Source organism: Drosophila subobscura, chromosome O (genome assembly GCF_008121235.1).
Source record: "Drosophila subobscura isolate 14011-0131.10 chromosome O, UCBerk_Dsub_1.0, whole genome shotgun sequence".
Lineage (NCBI taxonomy): Eukaryota > Metazoa > Arthropoda > Insecta > Diptera > Drosophilidae > Drosophila > Drosophila subobscura.
In genome coordinates, this window is record NC_048533.1 from 7186297 (window position 1) to 7210251 (window position 23955).

Below are 23955 nucleotides of genomic sequence, written 5' to 3' on the forward strand. Positions count from 1 at the left end.
TTCTCTTTGTGTAGCTAATAATTACGCCCCAAGCGACGGAAATTCCTTAGCATAAAACATCAATTCCAGTACCCAAACGTGGCACAATGAAATGAAATAGAAATTCCTGTAGGCAAAGAACAAAAAAGAAGCGAGATTCCTGAAATATTTAATGCACGATAATGGGGGCATGCTTTCCCGTGGCTGTAATTTTCCAGCCGAGCAATGTTAATTTCTTGTTGTCATGGTCAATTAAGTGCTTGCCACAGAATTTAACAAACGACAGGCTAGACAGATGGTCTCTGTCTCTCCGTACGCCATCGTGCCATCGCTCTACAGCTACAGTGCGGAAGGGGAATGAAAAGTATAGGACTTCCCACCCAGTCCGTTGGAGGAATGAAAAGTATAAGGCTCGCATCTCAATTTTCGTCAATTACCCATCGTTGGCTTTACACTTTATGCCCCCGTTCGGGATGACACGCCCAGTTTGCTCTCTCTCTCTCTCTTTCTCTGCTGGTACTGTCCATTTTCCTTTCTCCATTCTCCATTCGCCTTTCATTCCATTCTCTGTTCAAATGCTGCATTAAGTGGCACAGTTGAGTGACTCCTCTTAGCCCAGGACGTGGACGTGGACGTGGACATGGACAGGGACATGAACAGCGCACAAGTTGAGCAAAGATTGGTCTATGGTTCGCTTCTTTTCAAATTGGCCTGGCACTTGTCCTGGGCATTCGATGACATCAGGTGAAGCACATCCTTTTTGGGCAGCAGGCAGCAAATGGCTTATTTGAAATATTCCAAGCAGCAGCTTATTTGTAATTGTCGAAGCTGAACTTTTGTTCCAGTCAGGAAACAGTCAGAGAATGGAATGTGAAATGTGGCTTGGGCTGGTTGTCTAGCTGGAGCTGGGAGCTGGAGGCTGGGGGCTGTTTCCTTCCTAAATTGCCTTAATTTCAAACTCGAAGGTAGAACAATCTATGGCTAAGGAGGCTTCCTATCGGGGCCCATTGATATGTGTCTCCATTTCCATCTGCCGAATGCAATCAAAAGTAATCTATGAAATGGAATTTTCCACAAAACTAAATTAGTAGTCTGGCATTGGCAGATGCGCCCGGTCACCGGCCCCCCCACGACCTGTCTCATGCCAAATTAAATGCGACACATGCATTGGGCGCCTAATGAGACCATTACAACAAAATTACAGGCCGGCGACAACAACTAAAACATTTAATGGATCCCTACATATACATACGTACTTCGTGTATAGACTAGGCCCATGGTACATTGATGCAAAGTGTTGAATGGACAAAATCGTTTCAATGTAAATAGAAGAAGCCCTCTCTCCACTAACTGTGCATCTGCGTGTGGGGGTGTTCTATAAATGCATTTTAGATTTACTAACTACGACACATTTCGATAATATCTGAAACATGCGGATGCCTGGCCTCTCAGGCCTCTCCAGGGTTTGTCTGTCTGCCTCTCGGTCTATCTGCCCGACTGCCTGCCCGCCCAAAAGTCTCATGTTCATTTCGGTATTTAATTACATTTCAATGTAGTTTCTGTGGCCATTGGGGAGGCAGCTATAGCTAAGTATACCGCCCGGATTCTGCCTACATTTTGGTTGCACTAATTTACTCTCTTGCCACCGCCGCTGCCACCGCTCCTCCTCCCTCCGACCGTCTGCTGTACAGAGTGCTGTACTTTGACATTTCTCTTCCACTTGTTGAGCAACAAACCACCGCCCCGTACCCCATGCCTCCCCTGCTAATCACTTGAGGGTTGTCAATGTTGTTAATTGAGCGTAGAGTCGGAGTACGAATATGGTATGGAAACTCCATTGATTTTGTGGGGGATTAGATGATGGTTTGCCAAAAGGGTTGACTTCATTTCAATGCAGATGCGAGCATGTATTGCCAGCGGATCCATTGAACTAGTTGAAGATGTAAAGTTATTCACTAACTACTTCAGAAGTTCTAAAGCATATGCAGCGGGATGTTCAGTTTTCTCGAGTTTGGATTTGTGTGAAATGTTATCAAGAGTAAATGATTACTTGAACTTTTGGCGTATTTCCGTGAAATCTTAATGAAGATTCAGATGTAAGATTTAATTTCTTATAACTACTTTGTTGGGTTAATTTAGATTTCAGTGGAAAACACCCAGAAGTTTGCGTTATGCATTGAATGCCATTTTCTTTATTTCCAGTTATAGATAGATTTTCTCTCGTTTTAGTTCGCTCTGTTAATTCCTATTCCAATTTATATTTAAATTTGATTTCCTCTATTTTCATGCCATTAACCTACTCTCTTCTTTTCTCCCGTCCTCTCGGTGTCTCGTTTCAACAGGTCAAACAACTGGGCAACAAATCTGTTTCCTGGATTCGACTGCGCGATGGACACATCTTGACCGTTGACAGGTAATTAACAAAATTCATTTCCGTCCATTTGAAATTATAAATCAATTTGCATCTGTCGCATGCAGACGGGGATAGGATATCACAATACCTGGTTGCCCCTGGGGCACTCACTCTCAGAGTACTATTGTTGTGCACTGATGGACAGACGGCGCAAGTGTTATAAAGACAAATGCAAATATTTGCGCAATTATTATTCAAATGCCAAATATTGCATAATGTTTAAGAGCTCTCATGATTGCCAGCCTCTGTTTGGGATAATTGTGATAAATAAACGTCAACCTGGAATGCAATCTAACGATTAGCATATTCTCTTGCCCCGAAAATCCAAACTTAATGACAAGCAAATGAGATAATCTACATGTGTTTGAATATGTATGGTATATGTATATAGAGACAATTATATTCTAAGAACCTCTGCAGCTAGAATGCATTTAAGGCATCCTCCTCGTCCAGGAGCGCACTTTCGGCCATTTGCCACACTTGCAAAACATTGTCGTCGGACACGGAGCACATGATCCAGGGGCAAATGAGACTGGGGCTCCATGAGAAGTCGTTGATTTTGGACATGTGTCCACCATGGATGAAGAGCAGCTCTGGTGGCCCATCTTCGTCATCTTCTGGGCTTGGTTCGTCGGCAATTTTCGACAAATCCCATACGTTCAAGCGGCGAGCGCTGCAGGCGGAAGCGATGATGGTTTCATTTACGGGCGACCATTGGATCTGAGTGATTTCACCGCTGTGCCCGACAAAGGAGTGCAATTTCTTGCCCAGATTGCGCATATCCCACAAGGCAATAGTCTTGTCGGCGGACCCCGTGATCAATGTGAACTGTGACATGGGATTGAAGCACAGACAATTGACTTCGGCCGCGTGAGCATCGACTATAGACAATGGTTCTGTGGTCTCGCCGTTGCGTATGTCCCAGATCATAAGCTTGCGATCATCGGCCACGGAACCGAAGACCGAGTCATGCTGACAGTGCCAGGCGACATCCTGAACTGGAGCGCTGTGTCCCTTGAAAATGTTCTTGGCATCGATCACGCGATGTGCCTTGGGCGTGGCATTGATGTCCCACAGGCAGATTGTTTTATCATCAGAGGCCGACAACAAGCTGCCTAAAAAATGGATAAACGCTTGAGAGATTTTAACAGTCCAACTGGGGTTTCCCAACTGCGTTGGCTTACCCGTCCCTTTGGGATTCCAGGCGAGGCCAAAGCCCTGCTTTGTGTGGCCGCGAAGGCGTAGATCTGGAACGCATTGGCCGGAGCTGTCCGGCTTGCTCGGGTGCTTGGTGTAGTCGAACACCAGGACATCGCTCTTTGGCGATTTGGTGGCTATAATGCAAGAGTTTTGTGGCATGTAGCGTGCACGGTTCACCTCACCTTCGTGGTTGATGATGACCTCTACCTCGAATTTGCCGATCGCCGAACCAAAGCCACCGAACTCGCTCTTCTCGTTGTCGTAGTGCGACCTAGCAGTCTGCGCGTCCTCGCTGGGTATCGGCAGGCTGGCAATCATCAAGTGATTCGGCACTTTGTTCGCCGTGTCTGTGCCCAAAATGAGGCGATGCATCGAGTATTCGTCGCCGTCCTGCCGGGTTGCACCGGGCAGCCACTGGACCGTAAAGGATGGCCACTCTAGCACGTGTGTCACAATCTCATCGTACAGAAGTGGTATATTTTTCTTCCAAATCTTGTAATCATCGATGATCACGTGATCGTCGATGTCATTGGCATTAACAATGGCAACTTCACCAGATTCCGCTTGGGAAAAGAGTATAAATATTAGCACTTGTCAATTAATTACATTTATGTACGTCTAATTCAAGTTACCATTGTTACTGGAACACTCCATTTTTCAGGGCAAATTGGCCTCAAGGACAGGAAATAGTAAAGCGGAAAAGCGCGTTAAATTTAACACAAAGCAAAAGGAAATTAGTACTTTTATTATCGGAAACAATTGGAACAATATAATTGTTTTTGTGCGGTTTTTTTTTATGGTTGTGTCATCGCCATGTCCTAGAGATGGACATTTGTGTTACTGCAGGGCTGCCAAATCAACCAAATATCGATAGAACCGAAAATTTTAGCAGGGCTGGCAATAATAAAACTTCAGATTATATCGAATTTAAATAGAGCTCATAGCAAAACCTGTTTGTGTATTTATTCGCAAGATAAAACTAACAACTAGATCCGTAGACCCCTTTAATACTTGCAACCTACACAGGGATGTGCGCATTTCGTTCCCTGCATTATTTGTGTAGATTCAATTGAGACGAAAACAATTTACAACAAAATGAATTAAGAGCACAAACTTTGTGCTCGCTCCTGCAGGCAGCAACATCCTAGCAGACTTCGCCGTCCTTTCAATTCCAATCTGTGTGTCCAGCACAGGATACGCCCTGTGCTCAGGAGGAGAAGGATAAGGATAAGGAAGAGGAGGATACGGAGCAGAGTAGCTCTGCACATCAATGATGCCTCCTGGCTTTGGATGTGTGGATGTGGATGTGGATGTGTCCTTTGCCGTGCTCCTGGTATGACATGCCAAGCGGAAACGCAAGTGTGCAATTTCATTGCACTTTTTTTTGCTCCTCTCGAAATCCAGTAAAAACTTTACTTCAAGCTGTCTCCGACTCTGGAGCTGGAGCTGGCTTTTCCCACTGCTTTCTCCCTTCTGTTTTAGCCACGTTTGCCTTTTGGGAGCGTATTGGATAAGGTGGGCAAGGCAAACATTTCCAGCTTATTACTTTGATAGAAACGTAAAACCAATGAACCTTTCACATTAGATAAGACGGGGCAGTGGCTGTGGCTGTGGCAGTGGCAGTGTGGCAGTGCGAGTCTATGTTTGTCCCCCCAGTGAGTAAGTGTGTCTGAGTATCTCTGTGTGTGTAAGGATGAATAGCTGGGGCTTGAATGAATGACTGGCTGAAGGAAGCAAACATTGGCTGAGAGGGCAGCCAACAGGCACTGGAGCATTGAAATTTAGCCGAGATAGTGTCCTTACTGATTGCTTCCTGCAGCGCGGCCCAGCACCAGTTCACACACACTACACCAGTTCAGGTCCAGGTCCAGGGTGCAGTGTCATGGCAGTGTCTCCTCCAATCCACTGCCCCTTCTCTCCTCTTCTCACCCCTTCCCTCACCGATACGAGGCTAAGAGTCCATCTTCATGCATTTGCTGCTTCCGCTGCCGGTCTCTGTGTCTCTGTGTGTTGGTTCTTTCCTGCTCCAATGTCTTCTGTCACATTTATCTAGAAAGTTTTCTTTTTCTACGCTCAAAGAAACCCCCAACTGTTTGTCCTTCGGCTCTGCAGCAGCCACAGCAGCAGCATCAGTCCCGGCATATCAAACATAATGGGAATAGATTTCAAAAACTTTTAGCCAGAGAGATAGAGAGGAGGGGACAGTGGGTGGCCCAGAGACCGAATGTGTTGTATAATAGCGCAAATGATGTGTTTACACTATCATATAAATGTCACGTGCAATGGCGCCTTTTGTTTGCCCGCTGGACATGTGCTTTCCTCAATTTATAGCCCCATCCACTCACACAATGAATGCCTTGGCTCTTGGCCGGGCCAGAAGTGCCTCGGTGCGGAGTCCTTGCGGGTTGGGTGGATGGCGGGCGGTTCAGGTAATTACCTTGCAGCCAGGTGTTGCTTGACTACTTTGTTATCTCTTATCTCTGGGTATGCGTGCCACAGACACACACCACACCACACACACACGCAGAGCTCTCTCTCTCCCTGTTGCATGTGTGCAGGAGATGCGTTGAGATGAGCTTCCTTTTAATGGGATTCCCGGGGAGAGTGGCAGCAGCAGTAGGAACAGCAGTTGGAAGGGACAACTCTGAGGCAAAGGAAATGAAATGAGGTTTTGGTTTGCTCTCAAGACCGAGGTGGTGCTTTGGGGCACAAATCCCTTAAGAGCATCTCTTATACGGTTTAGTTTAGAGATCTGTAAAGCTCCAGATACTTATTAAAGTAGGGGAAACATATTTTAAATACAATTCTTAAGTGCCTCGGAGCTCTTAGAGTAAGGAGAAAAAGTCTGAGAACAATTCCTAATGTGTTTTCCCCATTTTCTTTGGTAAGAAATCTGTAATGAAACCAAAATATAAATGCATGCATATCCGCTTCACAAAATCTTCCACAATTCCCCTGAATCCAATCTTTTGATTAGGAGCTATTAAGCAGTGTATTGGTTGCATGCAGCCCATGTATCCAAGTGGCTTGTATCGGGGTTCTAAAACCCAACACACACACAGAGTATTCTTTTTCAGCAACAATAAATTGCAGATGAAAACTTATGCGGCATCCGGGGGTCACTAGGGTTCCAGCACTTGAGCCACGAGCAGAGAGGACGAGAAGACCACACAATGCCGGAGAATAAGGACCGACCAAAAAGGAATTGCACAAAAAATATGGCAAATAATGGGAGAAGAAGGAGAACGGAGTTGGAAGGAGTCTTTGCTGCAAAGAAAGTCAAGCGCCAGTGGGAAAACTTTAAAATGAAATGAAAATTATAAAGTAACTACAAAATCTTGATAAGAAATAAACAGTGACAGAGGGAATGGGTGTGTGGGGGAGTGGGCACTTTGGTGGTTGCTATGGGTAGGATGTACACAGTTTAGGGGGCGCAAAGGAAATGGCAAAAGTCATAAAATGTCGAGTTTTACGAGTGCAAAACGCAAGGGTCTAATCTGGGGTTTAGCATCAAAACTTGTTAGTGCATGGGGCAGGGCATTGGGCAATGGCAGTGGCAGTGCTGGCCAAAAAGATTGTGTAGAGTGGGTTTTAGGGGCACATAATAAGCAATGTCAACGCATGTGTGTGTGTGGCAGGGGCAGGGCTTTCGTGGGGGTAAACTCTCATTGCATTTTAGCCAAATGACGGAAACATTTTTGCACTTTAGGCAAAGTGCAGAGGGCAATTGTCCCAAAGAGAGACAGAGAGAGAGATAGAGAGAGAGAGAGAGGCCCCAAGCAGGAACAAAAATATTGCAACAATGACATTAAACGCAACTTATTTTAGTACTGCTTCCAAGTCTCCCCCAAGTCTGCACAACCCCTTCAGCATTTGCATGTTGCCCCAGCAACACCAAAACACGCAACTTTGTTGTCAACTCTTCTCCCTGTTGCTTGTTGCCTGTTGTTTGCAGGCTGCTGCAGTTGTTGTTGTTTTTTGTTGCCTTTCCTATTGCTGTTTAAATGCGGCAACTAAATAACTTGGAGTGTCTTTTGAGTGGCCATTAGTAGCGGACTTAGCGAAGGGACTAAGTGGGTCTGCTCTTGGTGATCCATTGTTCTTTTGCATTCCATTTCTGTTGAATGCTCCCTTTAAGCGAGTTCTATTTGAGATAAGCGATTCGTGAACAGATTTCCAAAAGGAACCACATCAACTTAAGCATCAAATTAACAAATTGTAATCATTTCAAAACAGACACCCAACAATCTAACATCTCAATCACCTTTTTGTTTTTTTTCCAGGGCGGTCTTTATAGCCGATCAGCGTTTTCTGGCCATCAAACAGCCGGACAAGTACTGGACGCTGCAGATAAAATATGTGCAGGCCCGTGATGCAGGGTCCTACGAGTGCCAGGTCTCCACAGAGCCCAAAGTCAGTGCGCGTGTCCAGCTGCAAGTGGGTAAGTAAAGTCACGGCCAAGACCATGAACATGAACATGTGCATGAGCATGAAATATGTACATGAATATGAGTGAGAATAAGTACTCCGACCGAGTTGGAGTGTGTAATTTTTTGGGTGTCAGTGTGGCAAAGGTCAAGCGGCAGCAGCAGCAGCCGCCGCAGCACCAGCAAATGCAAAAACTTTTTAGCCTTTATGGCAGCCACAGACATCCATAGAGGAGGTCACACATGGGGGTCGGAGATCTTTGCATGTTTCATGCGGTTGCTGCATTTCAAATTACTCACTAAATTGCATTCAAATTGTGGCTGCCTGCTGCCCGCCTGCGCCTGCTGCCTGTCCACTGCCCATTGGCCATTGAAATGCTACACCAAAAAAAAAACCACACACAGAAATAAAGAAAAAACGAACAAATTTCTTTGCTTGGTCAAGTTTTTTAACGAGAAAACTTTTACGTGCGTTTCTACGGGTTTCGTCTGCTCCCTGGTTTGGTTTGGTTTTCCATTGGGCTTGGGTTTGGGTTTGGGTTTTCTGTTAAGGCTCACACACACACTCACCCGTCTCAATTTTTTTGTGGGTGGTGTTGGGTAAAAAGTTAATTAAATTTCATGTTTGCATACCGGAAGAAGCACACACACACACACACACAGTAGCTAAAGCCAAATGAACAATGTAAATGTCAGTGTCGAGGCACCAGACCATACGCTGCTTGCACCGAATGGATTCTGTAATTGATATGGAAGCGTGCATCGATATGCTGCAAGTTGCAGCACACAGATAGGGAAAGGGAAACAACCGCAGTCGACTCGAGGCTATTACGACATGCTCATCGCATGGAAAATCAGTGGATATTTTTTGGGAGTTTCCAGCATTCATTTGAAGCTAACTATGCCTAATATCTCCATATGTAGGGTCTTTGTGGCTTATGTTTGTTTTACAGCAAAGACTTTTCGTACTTTCCTACTTTCAAATATTCCTTGACTCGAAAATTACCCCATTATTTCAAATTCAACGACAATTTAGGCCCAATTTAGGCCTCAGCCTTGACAGAACAGAAAGGAAAAAGTGTGGAAAGTCAATTTACATTTGGAGCTGACAAATTGAATTTTCTTTTATCCAACTAACACTTTGGTTTTATGTGGACAAGCCAAGGCAAGGCACAACAAAAAAGAGAAAAAGTAAAAGGAAACCCAACCACATGCTGAGACGAGGCTGAAAGAGCAAAAAGTAATACGTGATGAGATTTTGGTGGCCAGGATTTTAGGGGGCAAGGGCAATAGACTGGATAATGGTGTTGCCAAAAAGTGATTTTCGTATTTCCGGCTGAGCTAATTTGTATGCTAAACACTCGCATGCCAAAGGAATCAGGACTATCTTTGGCAGGATACACATACATACATACATATGTATGTATGTACATACATATGTACATACATACATTAGTATATGGCACCCAACAGGTATCCCGGGTTAATATCTACATATACATATACTCGTACGAGTATTCTTTTTGCTGTGGAAATTTTCGTATGCGCGACCACATTTGCGTTAATCTAACGACAAATTTAAGCAGAAAGGATTTCTATTCATGCGCTGACATGGATTTTCCACAATGGTTTTAGCGCACTTCCTATTCACTCAATCTACCTCGCTGTCGCGCTGTCTCCCTGGGATTTTCTTTCACAGATTTTCCCCCTCTCTGTGGCCTCACTGTTCTGCCATTATTTGCAGTCATTTGGCCTTCAACCATTTCCATGTCCTGCTCCAATCTTTCCTTTTGTTTGTTTGAAGTTGAATTTTGCCCATGCGTTTGCCTCTTTCCCTGCCCCTTGCCGGCTTTCCATTCTTTTGGCCATAACCATTATCGCCAGCACCTCTCATTCACCCCTCCCTCTCTCTCTCAGCTCACTTACCCTCGCTCCGTGCAGTTTTTCCTGGATCTATTCTCCCACTCTCCCTCTCACTCTTTCTCTATATTTTTTTTGTCGCGCTGCTTGGCTGATTTTGTGCCTTTGCCATGTAATTTGTATTTATTGCATCGTTTTGTCTGTGCAAACGGCTAAAACTCCCTTTGCATGTTCTCGATTCTCGCCTCGTTTCGGCCACCCAAAAACCATCCCAATCCCCAACCCCCAACCTCATTCACCATTTCCCTGCTCTTTCCCGTTACCCCCTTTTTTCTGAATGATTTTGATGCCAAGACTTTGGCAATGGCTTTTATGTTGAGGCTTTGGCCTTTCTACCGCCTGCTGCTTGATTTCTGAGCCATGGCCAACAGTTGGGGTAATAGCCTCGTAGTTTTCGGTCAATTTGTTATGCCAATGCGTATGTGTGTGTGTGTCTGTATGCCAGAAGGAGACAGATATTCATAGTGCAAAAGAGAGAGAGAGATTGAGAGTGCCGCCTTGTTTGCTTTGTTGTTGGTTAAAATGTCACTTTCTTAGGTTTTGGTTCATTTACTTAAGTCTTTGTGGGTCAGCAGGACAATGGCACAAAATCCTTGTTAATAGTCCAAAAAAGAAGAACAGAACCAAACAAAGTTTAGTTTGCTGAAAAGTTTATGGAATTATCTTTTAAACTTTAGCAAACGAAACATAAATCCTTTCTTTTTCTGTATTTTACACCCCAACAAAATATAAAGTACAATTCACACCCATAGTAACCCCCGCCACATTCTGCTGTCCCGAATGAACGAATGAATATACTTTTTTCTGCATCATTGAACGACAAACTAGATTTGGTTTTATGAGATTCGTTTTCTGTTCAGCTCATCTCATCTCGTTTTCGTCTCCCGTCTCTCGTTTTCCCTTTTGGCCTCTGGGTCTCTGGTCTGCTTATTTAATTTGCTGCTAATCTTGTAGCAGCCAAAGCCAATTTTGGGTTTACTTTCTCTTGCTCTTCTCTTTTTTTCTGCTTCTTTTGGTGGCAAATTTATCTCACCATCAAAAGTGACAATATTCCCTGTGATGTTTATGCACCTAAAGACGAAAGGACAGACTGGGTGGGACCTCTGACTGGGACTCCAACTAATTTCCCTAAAAGCATTTCGCCATAAACTCAATTAATTTAAGTTGCTGCAATTCGCCTGGCACTCTTAACCCAAGCCATTGCCATTCCCACTTCCGTTTCCACTCCACTTCAGTGTCGTGTCCCCTTTGTACTTGGGAAATTAGCTAAAAGTGTGGTCAAAAGTTTGAGGTTTTCTTCGGTCTGCTCTGCTTTTCTTTTCACTTGCTCGGCGCTTCTGAGTTCTAAGTTCTGGGCTCCGGTTCTGGCTGAATGATATCTAAAGTTGTGGGGACAATTCCTACACTATCATCGATGTGTGTAGTTAATTAAGTGAATTTCCCAACAGCTTCTGTATAATTATCTCCCATTGCACGCCACAATTTTCTATAGTTTTTTTCACAGCAGGGTAGCTCCTCCCTGGGGCTGTGGCTGTGGCTGGGACTAGGTCTGGGGCTGGGGTGTTGCGTGGGTGATAAAGTAGAGCGTTTGCTAATAACATTGCACTTGCTGCCGCTTCTAGTTTTAGTATTCTGTAAACGTGCTCGTGGCGCAAAGGGGATATGTGTGTTAGAAGCATTTTCGCTCGTTAAAATATATATTTTAACAACCAAGCTAACAATCGGAGTGCAGAAATCTTTGATATTTTCACCACATTTTCTTGGTAATTGTATGGCATTCCGCAGATGGCTTTTTCCTACTCGAGGGTATCCTTTAATCGACTATCGAGCCCGCACTTAATATGCCATCACTTTTTTCCCCCGTGTCGCGCTTCTCCAGTCAAGCAGCTGGAAAACTAACATGCAACAACATGACGATTTTGACAAGCTGACACACTTTGGTGTCAAACCAGAGCATGGCGCGTGTTTCTGCAGCACGCTTCTCGCACACAGACGCACGACCAGGGAAATCAACACACATACATACATAGAAACACTCGTAGACTCACTTACGGCAGCATATACATATACTCGTACTACTCGTACACTCCAGAGCATAGTCAGGCATTTTGTGTAAATTCTCGGCGCACTCATTTCGCACACATTTTTGTGTAACAGCAGTGAAAACTCGGCGTATACGTGATTTTGTCAAATTTCAAAGCTCACGTCTCACCATCCGCGCGCTGCCCAAGCAAATGACGGAGCCGCACTCCCGCCCGCCCAGGCCACGAGAGCGGCAGCCTCGCTCGGAGGCGTTCAGGTCGTGTGAAAATATATGCGCCAGCATTTCCAAGTTGTTTCAGTTCGTTTCTGTGCGCTTTTTTATGCTCCCCAGACCCAGAACCAAACCCAGAACCAGACCCAGACCCACAACCAGAGCCAGTGCCTGCCCCAGTCCTACTCTCCTACTCTGCTACTCTCTTTTCCTACATTTTGTTTGACACAACTCTTAGTTTGTTATGCATGTGCGTGTCTGTTGGCCAAAAAAAGTCCGTCCAGGGATGAGGAGTCTCCAAGGGACATGCAGAGAAAATAGAAAGAGCGAGAGAGAGACCAAGAATCAGTAAGTGAAAAATTGAAAAGTGGATTTTCTTTGGGTGCCAGATTTACGTGTGCTACGTGACTCCCCAGCTGTTAATTCAATAGATTAGCGCGAATGACACAATTTTAGGATGGGTGCGGTTGGGGGCAGCAAGCAGTTTATGCCACTAACAGTGCCACTGCCACTGTCACTTCCTCCCCACACACAGTTATGCTTATGCTCATCATCATTTTCATCTCTCTCTCCCACTTCATCTCTCTTTGTAGTGCCACGCACGGAGATATTGGGCGAGCCAGATCGCTATGTGAAGGCTGGCAGCAACGTCGTCCTTCGCTGCATTGTCCGTGGCGCCTTGGAGCCGCCCACCTTCATCATGTGGTACCATGGGGCCGAGCAGCTGGCAGCGGACTCGCGTCGCCATCGCACGCAATTGGATCCCAATCTGCCGGAGGCCACAGGCGAGGGACAGAGCACGGTGAGTAGTCAGTCCTCCCTCGCAGAATGACTCCCTTGTTGATTTTAATTTAATTACACTCAATTTCAAATGGCTTCTTGGCTGCTGATGATGCTGCCTCTGCCACGTGTCTGCGTCCGCATTCGAGTCGAATTGAGTCTGTGTCTGCAGCACAGCAGAGCGCAAAAAATTTTAATATTGTTTGATAAAAGTTTCTGTTTTGTCGCATTTCCCTCTAATTGCCTGGCCCATAACTTTCTGACCCCCAGCCAAAACTTTGTTCGGCTCTGTGGACTGCCAAATATTTGGAGTACGTGCGTCCCTGTGCCCCAAACTGTTTATCTTCTTTTTGTTTGTAGTTTCTTTAACGTTTTTTTGCTTGTACTTTCTTTTGGACGCTCTGCAGATTGGCTCATTAATCATCGAGTCGGCCAAGAAGCGCGACACTGGCAATTACACATGTAGCCCGTCGAATAGCCCCAGTGCGACCGTAACGCTGAACATAATAAATGGTGAGTCGAGTCGCAGTGTCTGAGTGTCTGAAGAAGTCCCTAAAGGAGCGTGTGCATTCCTTTTTTGTCGATGTATATTTCCCAGGTGAATCATCTGCCTCGGCGGTCACCTCCTCGGCAGCCACCACACGGGCCTATGCCCTGAGCATTCTCGCCCTGCTGCTAAGTGTCATCCTCATCGGAGTGGGCCATCGGACATGACATGTCACCGGCCAGAGGTCACCAAACTAAGGAGTGAATCCAGAACTCTGCCAACGGAAAAACCAACCAACCCCAATTTGATAAGCATTAAAAGCAGCATGAAATGAAATAAAATGAAATCAGATAAATACACATAATAATCGAGTGCATGTTGTAAGCTAGTTGATTTTATCTGCTAACTAGTAACTCAAGAAACGTAACTAAATGAAGGATAAATCCGTAAATCCCTGAACAGAAACCGTTTCTCTCTGTCTTTCTGTCCCTCCCTATCTATCTCTCTACCATCCCAGACATTGCAGCTAATTGTAAGTTCTACCAGCTCTAAGCGACAACTAGTACGTAAGCCCCTGCCCTTCAATTCCCTTCCCTTTATCGCCCACTAGTCTTAGGCCTGATTTCTCTCATGTATGATTTTATTCCTCTTTTTTGGGGGGTTTTGTCGGTTTGGGTTTACTTTTGTTTGGTTTTTGCATATATACATAAATGTATAACCGTAAATATTTATGCATTTCGATGTGCAATTGCATCGACATCCTGAATCCATTCGGTGTGCAGGAATTTCGGTCATTATTTTTGGGGCAAAAATTCCAGCTCGAATTGCAGTTTGCAGTTGCAATGTGGCAACATGCTGCACCTTTCAATTATCCAAATTCACATAGCCATAGCCCGCTCCCATACTGCTCTTTCTGTCTAGATACTGATAGTTTTTTTGGAATATTTATTATTTTCTAGCAAATATTTCTCCGACACTTGACCTCGTTTCAGGCATCGAATACAACATCCTTTGCCAATAAATTCATACAAATTCTCAACTCGATGTGTAGATGGAAACTAAGCCCCTGAACAGGTCGCCCCGTCCCAGTGTTGATCAAATTTCAATATTCATTTAATTTGTATACTTAAAAGAAGATAGAAAATATTCCGTTTGATATTTTAGTGACAAATGCAACAATTTACATGCCGAAAATTTATGAAGCTCTATTTTATGTGCTCTTATCTCACGAACATGCTCGAAACATGCGCGAAAAAAAAACAAAACCATTCATAAAATATCAAAATAAATTGTATAAGGACAGAAAACAGAAAACCAAACAAAAAACTATTTACTCTTCGAGTACCGGGTATAATAAAATTATAGCAAATACATTCATTGATCGAACAGAACAGAAAGGAAAGAACAGCCAAATCGACATAAAGCGGAATAAAACACACAATTTAATTGATAGCGAAATGAAAGTAAATTTGTTGGATTGAAGGGGAGACGGAGGAGAACGAACTGACTCGCTCACACTGTATATAACTCTATTGCGAAAATTGTTCGACAGAAATGTAAATTAATTGAATACACAAACCAAACCAGAGACGTATTCCAAATACTAATGAATTGCATTTAAACGATACAGAAAAACGAAAAAAATTAAACCACATACATACATATATCGTATATCGTACATATACTATATACATATATACATATAAATATAAAGATAAATAAATAAAATGAGAAACATGAAAGGCAAACACACGGTAGTCAAAGAAATAAATAAAATAAAATCAAACAAATAAACGAACAAAATGCAAACATCGTGTGCCCGCAGGAAAAACTGTAGTATGCCTCACTCGTGTTTATTTATCCACTTAACGTCCTTTTTAATTACATACATACCTACACACACAAGAGGAGACACACACAGCACTATCAACCATGGCAGCAAATCCTTTAAAAATTCTCGGAAATTAAATAATGTTGTCTTTGGGTGCTTTTAATTGCAATTAGTTGCTACTCACCCTCACACAATGCAATCAATGTGAAATTAATTGTGGCTTCAAGGCTGTCACTGTCACCCCATTCTGATGATGGCAGCTAGGAAATCAAACCCCAATCGAAGCCCAATTGAAGCCCAAACCCCAATTGAACCCGCAATCCAAGCCGAACCGCAAGCAGCTGGTGCAGCAAGTGCGAACAAAAAAATGCCCATATCGAAATAAATATCTGCGGTCGCACTTAACGGGTGTCGAGACAATTAACACGTTTCCCGTGTATCCATCAAATACCGGCTGCGGTTCGACAGCCACACTGCGGTTAACCGCCCAACACTTATCCCTCAGACTTTTATTTCCACCCTTACCCTCCCCTGAACCGAACGAACAGCGAGCCCCAGCCCCACAGGAGTAAGGGCCATGACATTTTGCTAGCTGTAAGCCTATAACCGTATAGAGACCATAGCGAGTACTTAAAAAACGAAATCAAAATACATTTCTAAGCTCTCCAAGTGTTTTTCATAAGCTCGATTAACGTATAAATGGAAAAAGCAAAGCATACATACATGTAATTATCAGCAGATCCCCAATCTATTTGTAAATAAATTAATGAATACTCCTGCATGTGCATTTGGCATTTGCACTCGACCTCCGAAAAAGGGGAAGATTGTGGGCTGGTTATACATTTTAAAGACCGACTCAGACGCGGTGGGAGTACTCATGATATAGCAGAGATTTAGTCATTAAGTACCAACTAATGCGAAAACCAAATACTTAAAAATATTGTAAACAAAACTAAAAAAAACCAAAAAATATGTGAAACTTTAACTGACAAATTTATTGCATTACATACAATAAAATAATTAAATTAAATAATATCTTGGTCTCTCCATGGGTCATCAGCTAATAGAAGTTTCTAGACGAACGTCTCTTTTAATGTGCTGTTGAAGGCAACAGGGCTCGGGCTGCTTTTGGCCAACACCACAACCGACCAAGACCCCGTTAACCCGATCTATTAGGGACCCAACCCCAACTAGCCAACCACCAGTTGACCTTTTACCGGGCATGGGATCAGCTTCGATTTCGATGGGATGTGATTGACTGCCAGTTTCAGGGCATCGGACATTGGCTGGTACGAGCTACCAGTCCGGGCGGCTGCATTTGATGGAAGCTGCTGCAATTGAATCCATATTGAAAATATATCCCTTCTCGATACCTCAAACAGCTGAAATGGTGATCCCTATAGAGGGCATAGCCAAAGTAACAAAATCCCAAAAAAAAAACAATTTACCATCAGGTCAAGGGCAAGTTTTTATTCGCATCCCAAGGCTAAAACGTGACTAAAAGGATTGAGGGATTGAATTTACCGAATATCCATTAGGACCAGCGATGTCTATCAATTGTTACCCAACCACATCCCCTCCTGACCCACTCATCGTGTCTGGCGCTTAATCAAAGTGCGAGGCAAGCGACAGTCAACGCGTCGAAATCGAGAGGAAAAAATGGGGAATTCTTCTTTAATTAAATGGAAATTGCGACGCCAACTATGATGGAGGTAGAGTATGAACTAGGAGAATCTCATTCTTTTTCTCTTTTGGGAAAATTAATTGTTTCTTGAGAGCAGTTTCAGGTGGTCGGAATCAGAAACGGGAATGCAATTTGACTTACTGACCTGCCGGCCCAACAATAATCCCCGCACTGAGTAGCCTCCAGATCTGGCTGGGCCTTCGAATGCAAATTTTATGCAACAGGAGAAGTAGCAGCAGAGACGCATAATTTTCCAAAATGAGAGAGAACTAATGAGGGGAGATGGAAAGCTGGCAAAGGAAGTGCCCTGGGAGGATGACCAACTGCAATTGGTCATAACAGGGTCAACTCATAACAGGGTCAGACTCGGAGTAGGAAATGCAAAGTGCATTCACATTTTGATTTCATTATTGCAATTTTCAGTGCGCACCATTCCTGCCTCACTTCCGAGTGCAACGTCATCGCCTCAAGGATCCTTTTCCCCTAATAAGAGCCAGTGTGTGTGTGTGTCTGAATGGCATGCCTCTCTCTGTGTGTGTATGCCCTTCTATGACGCCGCTTCTGGGTGTCCTCTTATCACAAGGTAAGCCATTGAAAGGTGCCTCAAGGAGCCGGAGGAGGACGTGGCTTGGGCCCGGGCCTGGGCTTGGGCTTGGGCTTGGGCTAATGCCAAAGCCCGTTCATGCCACACTCGTGGCTCCTGCTGCTGCTGCTGCCGCTGCAACAAAAACTCCTTTCAATTTGTGGGTGCAAAAGTTTTTGGGGCTTTCGGAATCAAAGCCAAGCCAAGCGGTCTGAATGAGATTTGCGCTGGCAAAGGATTATGCTGAAAAGCGATTTTATTACCGACAAGGATATCTATTCAGGGAGCAGCTCTGCTGGTCATTTGGCCAACCATTTGTTCGGGCTCTCTGTTAATTTTGCAGGCTCTTTGTTGGCCCGTGAAGGATGTTGACTAAGGTCCAAGGTGGCATTCAATTCAATTAGATATCCCACAAGGATGATGGGAAAACATTTAAAGAATATTTATATGAATATTCAAATGGCATGCCACCGCTTTGATGAGGGCCATCCGACCATAAATCATTGTGGAAAACTTTCACTCAAATATTTTCCAGCGGCTGCAACATATTTTCCAAAATTATGCAAAAGGAAACTGTCTCATTTTTGTATGAAAAGACAGAGCCAAAATTAAAGCGGAAGCAGGCAGGACATCAGTAAACAAGGACCCAAGGTCGCTGGCCCAAAAATTATAAATTTCCGTTTGGAATGAAGTTCCAAAAGTTCTGCATCAGTGGCCACAAGGGACTTATCTTTTTGGGCGCAAAAGGGTGCCGCAGCAGGAGTCCCCAACCGGAAGCCCCGAAAATGGTGACACCGGACAGGAAATAATTCCAATTTTTGGCCATTTCCCCACAGATTGGAGCAAGACGCAGAAAAACGGGCGAAGAAACCACCCACGGAAAAGAAATGAGCGAATTTAAATGTTTAATAAACTTTCAACCAACTACGCGGAAGTTTTCCCCCACGGCACGCCCCTGCTGTGTTCAATTTTTCCCCTCTGTCTCTCTCTCCAAGCCATTTTCCGCAAAGCCACAAACTGCGAAAATGGCGCCTGGGGAGGGCCAGAAGCTGGACGAGGCGTCGCCGTCATTGCTTTACACTTTTCTTCTAGCACTTTTCATTCATTTAATTTTACCCGGTCACCTTTTCGCTCCCCCCATCCTGCATTTCCCCCTCCCAGCGCACTGCCCATCTGGCACTTGGGTATTTAACGTTTCGCTAATGCCTCCAGCCGCCGCTGCCTCGCTGCGGTGTAAATGGGGCGTGGCATCGTCCGGGGCCAGGCCAAAACCAAGGCGACAGTTGGCGGCCGTTTCCTAATTACAAATCACTGGCGGTTCCCATGGAAACCAAAGGGAGAGTGCGCAGCCGGAGAAAACAAGTAAAAGAAATATCCCTGCACAGAAATTACATTCCTTGCACCAGGGCATCACCCACCCATACTCCCTGTCGTCTATGCCCCAGTATTCCAGATTTGTATACCCTTTATCTTTAGGGAGGGTACTATAATTTATCTGCAACGTGGGGATTCCATGAAGGATTTTCTAATAAAAATAGTGTTTTTTTCAGAGATATTCCATGAAATTGGTATAATTTGTAGTTTAATTCCCACCATATAAACGATCGACCTGTCTATCTTCGTTCTGTAAATAAACTATGTGTATCTTTTCTTGTTTTGTTGCTGCCTTCTTTCGGAGACTTTCTGGGTCAACAATTATGCAAAATACTGTTATTTTAGGAGCAGACCGTCGCATTTATCTGTCCCTTTTTTGGTTAGGGTTGGGGGGATTGGTGAGGGGCTCGGTGCCTCAAACAAAGCGACCCCAAAGTGAAGAGCGGGACTGGGGGAATAGCACAGAGGATGCGGCGCATCCGTTTTATAATTAGTTCGCTGCCCCGCAAAAAAGGAAAAATACAGTAAGAGAGAGAAAGGGCGATGGGGCAAAAAAAAAAAAAAAAAAAACTGGGAGGTCGGAAAGTGGATCTGGGGTAAAACAGCTTTTAAACGCGATTTAAAGATTTAATTGCTGGAAATTTGGTTAAGTGCGTTGTGCGATTATTGCCGTTTCTTTCGCAGACCCCACCCCTGACCATCGCATCCTTTTTCTATGGGTCTGAGCGTGGAGCAGCTCCCAGTTGAGTTTGAGTAATGTAATTGTTTTTGGATTAGAACCGCTTACAATTAGCCAACAACTTCGAGTGGGAGCTCCAGCTGTTATGGTGATTGTAATCCCATCAGGCAGGGTCTTCGGACACAATTGATAGAAATATGAAGAAGCAACACGCTGAGGCAGTGCCATCAATCCAATTAAGGTTTCATCTGTAGTCCGATTCTGGCCCATCCCTGGCTCTCGGCCAAGTTTAATAGTTTCGTATTTTTCACACGTTCTTCACTGGTTGGCCTCAACTCAACTAAAATCGAAAGTGGTTAGGTCGATGTCTTCGGTCTGACGGCCAAGTGGAAGTGACATCATTAACTTTTTCCCTGCTGCAATAGACCGTAAAACCTTGGACACGAGTCTGTGCCTGTGCCTGAGCCTTTGCCTTCGATTTGCTTTGCTCTCCCGTGCCTGTGTGAAAATAAAATGTCTGAAAAAGTTTCGTCCTGGACCAAACATCGGGCAGCAGGCGCAGAGGCCTCCTTCATGCATCTGAAAGATTGTTGCATGCCGCACCAGCGGCCGCTTGTTCCTCGCCTCTCACAAATTGTTGCTTTGCTCCTCCTACAGTTGCTGTAGCTGTTGCTGTTGTTGCTGTTGTTGCTGCTGCTGCTTACATATCAGGCCCATTGCAGGCTGCAGCCTGCTTTTGGTCCTTATTGATTTCTATATTGAAACTTCATTACAAGTTGAGTGTTGTTCGCTCGTAGTTTATTCAGAACTTTTCCTCTTTCCCTCTTCTTTGCCTATGGTCAGCCAAAGTTGTTTTGGGTTTATTTACTCGAGTTCTGCTTTGATTTTTTTAATGGGGTCACGGGTTTAGTTTATTTAATGCTATTTGTTGCATTCACTGGGGAAACTTTGTGCTGAAATTAACTGAAATTTGTTTTCGAATTTAGTTTGATTAAAGTTAGCTTTTGCCTGGAAAAATGAGGAAAGTACTTGTGCACTTACGCAATGGCCTGGCTGGCAGGGAAAACAAGGTCCTGGCCTGCCCTGGCCTGAAAAATCACCCAAGAGGAGTTGATTTTGAACTTGTGTGACGAACGACAACCGCCGACTGCCATTTGGACCTGACACACATCTCGAGGGCGGGCGCTGGGATCTCGAATGTGGCCTGGGCGGTGGCTGCACTCACGCACGGGCCCACAATAATGCTGAATGCCTCACAAAAGGCTTACGAGCGAGTGGGGCAGGTCGAGGATGGCCCCAGGAGGCAGCAAGAGCAGTAGCAGCCCCAACCTGTTTTGCTGCCCTCTGCACAATGGACGCAATTGGGCAAATAACTGAAAGCAGAAATTATGACCTGCCAAGGAATCTATCCATGAATTGTATATCCTTTATAAACCCATCTCCCAAAACTCTCTAAACATTTCTCACACGTGTAATTATGATTTGTTTTCATGTTCAGTACTCTGAGAATAGTTCGCTTCCTTAAAGCACTATTTCAGGGCATTTTCCAGGTCTTAGATTTTTCTTCGAATTTCTCCACAGTTGCTTTTATTTCTACGACATTTTTGTGTCATATTTTTAGCATTTTGATCCCACATAAACCCACATTAGCAGCCGCCCGCCCAGTCTCAGTGGCAGCCCCAGCAATTTCAATTGTTGTAATGCACTCAAGGGTCGTTGTCGACGTCGACGTTGCATGATTACACGAGCCGCTCGCACCCGTCCAAGAGGAAAGTCCCTGCTCCCCATTAGACCCCATCCTGGCAGTGGCTCTGCCACTGGTACTGGAACACATGACCATGCTCTCGACTCCCGTGCGTTGGCATGACAGCGGGCTGCTGCTGATGCTGCTTGGCATTTTGCTACTTATTTTTGTTTCTGCCCCCAAGGCGCTGCATGTCTCTGCACATACCGCTGCTGCCGCTACTGCTGCTGCGGCTGCCCCATGGGAGGGACCTGGTTTAGGCGTCGCCTAATCTTACATCGCTGCATATCGAGGTTACAACTTGACAATAGTTCAACTCTACTCGGCTCAGATCCTCTCACCCATGTCGTCTCTGCTGTCCTTAGACAGCCCGTTTTTAGACCGGGCTCGGCCTGGTCCTGGCCCTGTTCAGGGGTTACGTATACGCAGCGTTAACTTGTCAGCTGCTGGCCGTGCAGTGCCGTGCCGTGGCCCCTCCTCCATTCGTTCTAATCCTTATCCCTGTTGCTTGCTCAGCTCGTGACCCAAATTATTTGCACAAACACAACGCACAGTACACTCGAAATCGTACCCGTGCAGTGAGATCTCGCATGGGTGTCTGTCGCGCTTCCAATTGCAACTGTCTCTACTTCAAGTTGTGCACAGATTTTCGAGGTTAATGCGTGCAAAAGTTTGAAATTAGTAAATTTCCTTTCCCCAACATTTCTGGCATGCGTTTGCCAAGTTTAGCCACCCAAACCCGAACCCCGAAACCTAAAGCCCACCCAAGCAATCTCCTTGCGCCCCCAATCCCAATCCCATCCGGCTTGAGTGCAACTAATTTATTTGTACTTTGTGTTACACTGCGTATACGTGATGCTCCACCACCGCTCTCCTCTCTCATCGTGTTCTTTCGTTTCCTCAACAACAAAGACGAAAAATATCAACAGCAGCAACAGAAGCAGAAACCCAAAGACGACGGCGACACTTGTTTAAATTAAACTTTTTGACCCAAATTTATGTTTGAAGTTGATATGCACTTTCTTGTCCTTACCATTGCCCCGGGCTATGGCTCTGCCTCTGACTCTGGCTTCGACTTTGGGTTCGACTTTGGCTTTGGCTTTTTGCGTAATATTCTAAAAAGCCAAACATACGTGACAGTATTTTGTAATTTTGCTAGAAACTCAAATGAGTTTCCTTCGAGGAGAACAGAGATCTGCTGCAGTTTATGTTTTGTTTGATACTAGAGAATGCAGTGTGGGTCAGACTCTGTTTCAATGTTGTGCTCAAATAAATTGAATACAAGATTAGCTGTGGATAGTTGGGGATTAGGACTAAACGCATATTAAATTCAGCAGAAAGACCAGAAATGTACGGTACGAGTATTTCATTAACATTTCTGAAAACAATTTCTTCAAGAAAAAGAAACTCAAGCACAACCTCGAATTGATCTATATTCAACTGTAAATCAATTGATGTTCAACCAATAAATATTTCAAAGACAAAATTGCCTCATTTCTCCAGCATGATTTCATTATGTTTTCCATTTAACAGACTCCCCGGCATATTTAAGAGTATTTCTATCTTTGCGCTTAATTAAAGGCAACGACCAAAAGGGGAGGAGGCACGACGGCTGGACAGAGATGGGATAGCGTCGCAAATTGTTGAAAATGAGTTAGTCAAACAGGCCCAAGGCCAGGGAGAATGAGCACAAAGAACATGTAGAAATGAAAGCGTAAGCAGAAAAAAAAATGGTCGAAAACGAAAGAAAAATCGAGAGAAAAAACCAAAATGAAAATGAGGCGAAAAGAGGACACGCTGCTATACATATACAAATGTACATACATACTTACATATAAATGTATGTATATTTGAATGGATATGTATGTATATACATATATACAGTGGACAACTATGCACTGGACGTGGCATGCCACAGGCCACTTCTCCCTCCCCGATTCCTGTGGTGCTCCTCGACTGGGGTCCAGGCGCCGCGTGCTAATTATGATGAAAGATTTCTACATCTTTTAGCGCTAATCCATTTGGAAAATTAGAAATTAAAATTTAATGCAATTTCCAACAACTTTAACGGAAAAAAAATTCAGGAATTTTGCATACGGTTTTTCCAAACAAAGCGTGGTTTTTCCCAGGATATCGATTAGCCATTTGCCCCTGTGCTATTGACAATCGTGCCTGGGGGCCCTGGCCTGCAAAGGTCTTCTTGGTTTATAGTTCAATTTTGGGTGTTTACAGGCCTCCGGTAATAATTTATAACCTCATCAGTCATTCGGCTTATGCAGTAAATTCCACCAAAATGAACATTAATTTCTGCCAACAGTTGGCAATTAACGCTTCCTCTGTTTACCCATCCTGACCAACTTTTTATATCCAGTAAAATGTTCATTTCAAGGGTGTATTGTATTTGGGGAAACGAGAGGAAGGCTAATGGATTTGGGCTTTGTTAAAGCTAGAATTACAGTTCTTTAGGTATGTCTTATAACTCTAAAAGAAATCTTTGGACTGTACCGTGGATTTCACAATGCGAATTATTAGATTGTCCGTAGCTCTGCACCTCCAGGGTATTTTCTCGTTGCAATATAAACCATAGCACTTATACAATT

The 23955-nt window shown here is 44.3% G+C and overlaps 2 protein-coding genes across 2 annotated transcripts in view; one reads left to right on the top strand and one right to left on the bottom strand.

Moving 5' to 3' along the window:
- The window catches only part of LOC117896971 (hemicentin-2), a 40853-nt gene extending 24695 nt beyond the window's left edge, over positions 1–16158 (top strand). Inside the window, exons 3-7 of the mRNA XM_034805520.1 lie at positions 2322–2392; positions 7876–8030; positions 12781–12995; positions 13381–13486; positions 13572–16158. Coding sequence (XP_034661411.1) covers positions 2322–2392; positions 7876–8030; positions 12781–12995; positions 13381–13486; positions 13572–13687 — 663 coding nt within the window. The 3' untranslated portion in view covers positions 13688–16158. The remainder of the gene's footprint in view (positions 1–2321; positions 2393–7875; positions 8031–12780; positions 12996–13380; positions 13487–13571) is intronic.
- LOC117898498 (probable histone-binding protein Caf1) lies at positions 2813–4466 on the bottom strand. The gene is made up of 3 exons (XM_034807940.1): positions 4225–4466; positions 3577–4155; positions 2813–3507 (listed from the first exon to the last, which is right to left on the bottom strand). The coding sequence occupies exons 1-3, from the start codon at positions 4244–4246 to the stop codon at positions 2813–2815; spliced, it is 1296 nt and encodes a 431-aa protein (XP_034663831.1). The 5' UTR covers positions 4247–4466.
- Positions 16159–23955: the final 7797 nt, after the last annotated feature.

Excerpts from the sequence above, each read along its gene's own strand:
- LOC117898498 (XM_034807940.1), bottom strand. The coding sequence starts at position 4,246 with ATGGAGTGTTCCAGTAACAATG. Across the intron at positions 4,156-4,224 it reads GGAGTGTTCCAGTAACAATG|CGGAATCTGGTGAAGTTGCC; the intron begins GTAACTTGAATT and ends TCTTTTCCCAAG. Across the intron at positions 3,508-3,576 it reads CTGGAATCCCAAAGGGACGG|GCAGCTTGTTGTCGGCCTCT; the intron begins GTAAGCCAACGC and ends TCCATTTTTTAG.